This window comes from Emiliania huxleyi (genome assembly GCF_000372725.1).
Source record: "Emiliania huxleyi CCMP1516 chromosome Unknown EMIHUscaffold_1587, whole genome shotgun sequence".
NCBI classification, from domain to species: Eukaryota; Haptophyta; order Isochrysidales; family Noelaerhabdaceae; genus Emiliania; species Emiliania huxleyi.
The window spans coordinates 1-5,193 of NW_005200996.1; the positions used below are offsets into that span (position 1 = coordinate 1).

General features: G+C 63.8%; 3 protein-coding genes across 3 annotated transcripts; 2 read left to right on the top strand and 1 right to left on the bottom strand.

Moving 5' to 3' along the window:
* Nucleotides 1-3: 3 nt before the first annotated feature.
* On the top strand, nt 4-820 carry EMIHUDRAFT_122898 (hypothetical protein; the record flags this gene model as incomplete). The annotated part of the gene is made up of 2 exons (XM_005785746.1): nt 4-279; nt 350-820. 2 exons carry the CDS (start codon nt 4-6, stop codon nt 818-820), a joined length of 747 nt encoding a protein of 248 aa, XP_005785803.1.
* Nucleotides 821-2,128: 1,308 nt separating this feature from the next.
* EMIHUDRAFT_253162 (hypothetical protein) lies at nt 2,129-4,070 on the bottom strand (the record flags this gene model as incomplete). Its single annotated transcript, XM_005785747.1, has 2 exons — nt 2,129-3,154; nt 3,261-4,070. The coding sequence occupies 2 exons, from the start codon at nt 4,068-4,070 to the stop codon at nt 2,129-2,131; spliced, it is 1,836 nt and encodes a 611-aa protein (XP_005785804.1).
* Nucleotides 4,071-4,198: 128 nt separating this feature from the next.
* EMIHUDRAFT_253163 (hypothetical protein) lies at nt 4,199-4,513 on the top strand (the record flags this gene model as incomplete). The annotated part of the gene is made up of 1 exon (XM_005785748.1): nt 4,199-4,513. One exon carries the CDS (start codon nt 4,199-4,201, stop codon nt 4,511-4,513), a length of 315 nt encoding a protein of 104 aa, XP_005785805.1.
* Nucleotides 4,514-5,193: the final 680 nt, after the last annotated feature.

The following is a 5,193-nucleotide window of genomic DNA, read 5'->3' on the forward strand; positions in this document are numbered from 1 at the left end:
CTGATGCAGGGTGTCTCCACCGTCCTCGACACGCGGCGAGGAGAGCGGCTGCCGCCGAGCGCGGCGTCGGTGCAGCTGGGCAGGTACTGCGCCGCGTTCGGTTGGGTGCTCAAGGCGAGGCTGCGCGAGGGCGACGAGGTGGCGGACGTACTGGGCGCGGTGCTGCCCGCCGCAGAGGCGGATTGGCTTGCCTCGCGGCGCAACGTTCCCGTCGAGCTCATCGGCTGCATGCGGCGCACCGTGTATGCCGAGTACGAGCGTGGCCGCGTGCCGGCGCATGTGCACCAAGCTCGAGGACGACGACCCCCAGCTGTCTTTCTTCTGCATCCACAGCCGTCTTTCTTCTAAGGTGCACTACAAGCTCGAGGACGACCTGCGCCAGCTCGACCTCGTCGTCGGCGGCTGCGAGCGCCTCCTCGCGCGCCCATCCCCGCTCGCAGCTTTCCTCTCCTTGAATCGCGGCTTATCGCGCGCTAGGCGAGCTTCTACGCGCGCCCCGTTCGCAGCTTTCTCTTTTTGGAGTCGCACCCTCTCGGCTCCTTTAGGCGAGCGCCTGTTTGCGAGCCCGATCCCGCCGACCATGTCTCGGCACGTCGTCCGCTCACTGGCGCTCTGGCTGCTCACGCTGCCGGTGGTGCTGGTGGGGCAGCTCTCGCCGCCGTTGGTCCTCTTTTACGTCGCCGCCACGTCGTACATCTACGTCGGCATCGAGGAGCTCGGCGTGCAGGTCGAGCAGCCGTTCGACATCCTGCCGATGTTCCAGATGGCGCACGTCATCGCCAGCTCCGCCGAGGACGCGCTCGTGGCGCAGGCAGAGTGAGCCGACATGAAGACAGCAGAACTGAGCTGCCGTGCTCTCTATCTATCTCTGTCAGCGAGGCCTGAGGTTTAGAGAGTCTTCTAGAGTCTTAGTCTCTCTGGTTTACTCGAGTAGCGTCACAACGCCGAATTCGCCACCATTTTTCTTTTGGATTTTGCCTGCCTGCCAGTTGCTGTGAAATGTGCCTGCCAGTTGCTGTGAAATGGGTTGAATGTCCCTCCCTAAATTTCTTCGTCCGCGCCGCGCCAGACAACCTATCAGAGGTGGGGCCAAGCATTTCACGCCGAAATAAGCCGACGGAAGCGCCGTAATTCATAGAGGCCGATGGACCTTGTGCTTGTACCCCTTGAGCCCACCTCCGTTGGTTCTCATGGCCAGCCTCTGCCGCTGCGGCGCTCCCACAGGTGTGCATGCACACCAGCCTCTGCCGCCACCACAGGTGTGCACGCGCTGCCAAGCCCGGTCGTGGTTCTACCTCTGGGACTTGACGGTGAAGGCTCGCAGGCTGTCACAGAAGCTGCCGAGGCCACTCACCGCCGCGACCGATGCATCTTCTCCAGATGCTCAAGCCCCTGATGCGGCTTGTGCTGCTCGCGACCCAGCGGTGGCGACGCCACCGGTGGCGGCAGCGCAGCCGGCGGCGGTAGCGGAATCTCCCTCTCCGTCCCCGAGGGTGCTCGCCGCCGCAGCGCTCCTCGACCTCAGACAGGGACCGGGCACAGCCCTGGCGTCCTCACGGCCCGGGACCCCGCTGCCGTCCCAACAATCACCTGTGCTGCATATCTCTCCACCCGCGAAGCCATTCCGCACTCGTCTCGCCGCTCCGATGAAGAGTGCCAGGCCAGGCCGAGAGATCATTGCCGTGCGCTCGGCCACCTCAGCGGGAGGGAGCGAGATCATGGTGCGCCGGCACCGATGCCACTCGAGCAGCCTACCTCTCATGCGCTGAGAGCGGGACGACGCGGTATTGCAATAGGCTACACAGCTGTACGGTAGGGATCGCTCTGAGAGAGGTGGAGGAGGTGACAGGTGTGTGTCCGGCGACGTGCCTCTGCGTTCGAGTCTTCGAGAGAGCGGAGACTGAGAACTCTGAGTGCTAATGTGGAAGTTTGAGCGAGATGTAATTAGGCCTTCCTCCGCCAGGCATGTTCCCAGATCGCCTCGCGCCCCTCACAAAAGCCACATACCCCGTTTCGCGCGCCCCGACGCCCCGACACACCACAACGCACAAGGCAACACAGCCAACACTCCACCTGGGATGCGGTCGGAATGTGCGGCGGGCCAGTGGCCACAATTACCGATGTGAAGTTATCGCCGCAGCACCTCCACCACATCCTCGGGCACGTTGTTGTGCGACGTCGCCCCCGGTATCCCCGCGGCCCAGTCGGAGCCGAATGACGTGAAGAGAAGGTTTCCCAACGGGTCGAAAAAGAGGCCGATGGCGTTGCGGATGCCGCGGGCCGCGATCGTCACCTCCCCGCTCTCGAGATCGACGTACACCAGCGTCGTTTGCAGATCTCCCTGCCCATCGTTGGCGCAGCCCGGATCCCAGTTGCAGTCGGCACCGACAGAGACGACCGCGTGTGTCCCACCGGGCACCACTCTGAGTGAACGCCAGCTGTGAGACCGCTGCACACGCGTGAAGCCGCACGTAACGCTCTCGATGCGCGAGTCGATGGGCTCGATCGGCGCCGCGCCGTCGAGCGCCAGCTGCGCGAGCGCGTCGACGTCGCTGATGCGGAGGACGCAGCTGCCCCGCGTAGCCGCGTTGTCCGAGGAGCCGCCGGTGGCGATGAAGAGCGACGAGCCGTCAGTGTCGATGCCTTGCGGGTCGTGCAGTCCGCGCGCGAGTGTCGCGGTCCTGGCGACCCGCCCCGAGGCGGCGTCGAGCTCGACGACATAGATGGCGCCGCCGGCACTCGCCGGGCAGAAGCCATCAAAAGTGGAGACGTACAGCAGCGTCGCGGAGCTGGTGGATCGCGCCATCTGACGAGCGCACGGGAGCGCGGCGAGACGCTCCAGCTGAAAGGCGGCGTCATTGCCCACGTGCAGCCCTGAGATGGCGGTGACGTCGATGACGGATGCCGTGTCGACATCGCCGGGGGCCGCCCCGTACACCACCCGGTAGAGCGCGCCGCCTCGCGTGCCCTCCACCCAGTCGTCGCGGTCGGCGGTCATGAGTAGCGAGCCGTCCACGGGGCTCGGCAGCAGGTCGACCGGCCGGATGCGCATCGAGCCTTGCCGTTGGCGGAGCGGCGGGATGAGCACCTCCTGGCTGGAGACCGCGTATGTGCCCCAATCAAGCGTGTACGCGTTGACCGAGTAGCCGATCCACTGTGTGTGCAGACGAGGGAGGGCTGAGAGGGAAGCTGGGGCGAGGGGAGAGAGGCGGTAGAAGGAGAAGTGACAGGGGCTCTCAGGAAGGCCACGGCGCACGCACCGGGTCGCGGTTCCACGAGCCGTGCGAAGCGACCAGCAGCGCACCGTGATAGCGCTCCGGGAGAGCGTTCCGCGGCGACGAGGGCTCATACCGCACCAACCCGAGCGGGGACCAGTGCGGGCCCAAGGCAATGAGTGGCGCCTCCACCGCGTCGCACTCGGACGCGCTCGCGCCCTCGTATGGCCGCTTGGCAAAGCCCTCGAGCGGACGCACCTCAAAATGCGCCGTTGGGTTGATCCACGCGGTGTCGTAGTTGGAGAAGCCAGTGTAGCATCGGGGAAACCCGTAGTCTAGCGCCGGGCGGGGCGGCGGTGGCGGCGACGGCGAGAGATGAGGTGGCGCGGGTGGCATGGCGCCCTCCCACGGAAACCTCTCGTGCCCGCTCCAGACCTGCGCCACGTAGACCGCATCGCTGATTGTGAAGCCATTGCGTTGGTCGAAGTCGCCGCCCATGCAAGCCGTGCGCGGGACCTTGCCGGCCCACATCTGCGCCACATACAGAGCGTCTCCAATCGTAAAGTTGTTGACGCCATTGAAGTCGCCACACCTGTCCTTGGCGGTGCAACCCGCCCAGTCCGCTCCCGCGTGGGAAGAGGCGGTCTCTGTGGCAACCCAGCAGCACCTATATCCCAGCGCGCCGCCTTCGGTGAGCTCGCACTCGCCTTGAGCGCGGGTTTGCTCGACCGAGACGACCGAAGCCTCGTGCAGCTCGCACTCCTTGTTGTCGAAGCTATGGTTCTCATACTCCCACGCGCCGCAAACGTCCGCCTCCGCCTCGCACTTGGCCTGGCATGACTCTGGCGTGTCCATGCCCGACCAAATCTTGTAGCCGTCGTTGTTCTTCGGCCGGCACACCTAGCCACTCTCACGGGCACGGGCACTCACACGGGCACGGACATTCACACGGGCACGGTGGGCACCACCACGGCACCGACGTCATGTCGATATCTGTAACGCACCGAGGAGGCATGAACTACGACGCGCTCAGCCAGTTCCTTGGTAAACACCTACAGGAGCACGGCGACGACATTCTCCGTATGAAGGGGATCGTCGCCACTAACAGAGGCGCGGGGCAGACACCACGAGCGGCGCTGTATGAGAAGCTCTGCTTTCAGGGCATCCACGGTAGCTTCGAGGGCGATGTCATTGGAACGTATGCAGCAGAGGAGGCACTGGAGAGCAGGATCGTGTTTATTGGCCGTGATTTGGACGCAGAGGCGCTGCAAAATGGCTTCCTGGCATGCGCCGAGTGAGGAAGGTTGTACGCATTAGGTGGAGGTGTGGAAGCGACAATACGTATATCCATATGATTGAGAGTACACAACGTACGGCTGTTTCGCCGACAGCCTCGGCGCTCGCAGTCGCACTGTACTCTGCATACCGCGCGTACAGAGAGTGTCACCGCTGAGCGCTGTGCGCAAGCGCGCACTACTTGTTCGTCACGCACTACCGACTACGGATTTTGATTTGTGTGTGTGTGTGTGTGTGTGGAAAAAATGTATAATCGGCCCTCGCTTTTCTTTTTAGTTTTTTAGGGCAGACAAGGATGCGCATATGTGCCGAGATCTTAGATCTACACACACAAGATGGACAACAATCGAATCGGCAGATGCACATGTGCTCTCTGTTCTCTCTCTCTCTCTCTTTAGCATGCAGAGAAAGTTGTGTTTGTGGGAGTGAGTGCCGTATTCACTTCATGTGGCCGAGCAGCGAGCACGGCGCCGGAAGACGACGTGTTCCTTTTATCGCCGCGCTCCACCTCTCGTGTCGCGGCTGCCCACCGCAGCAGCCTCCATGCGAGCGGCGTCCTCACATGAACGCCGCGGCGGCGGCCGCCGCGGCGCCGGCGGCAAGGAGGTAGGGCCGCGCGAGTCCTGCAAAGTAGATGAGGGCCGAGACCTCGCCGAGCGAGTCCGCCTGGCGAGCAAAGACA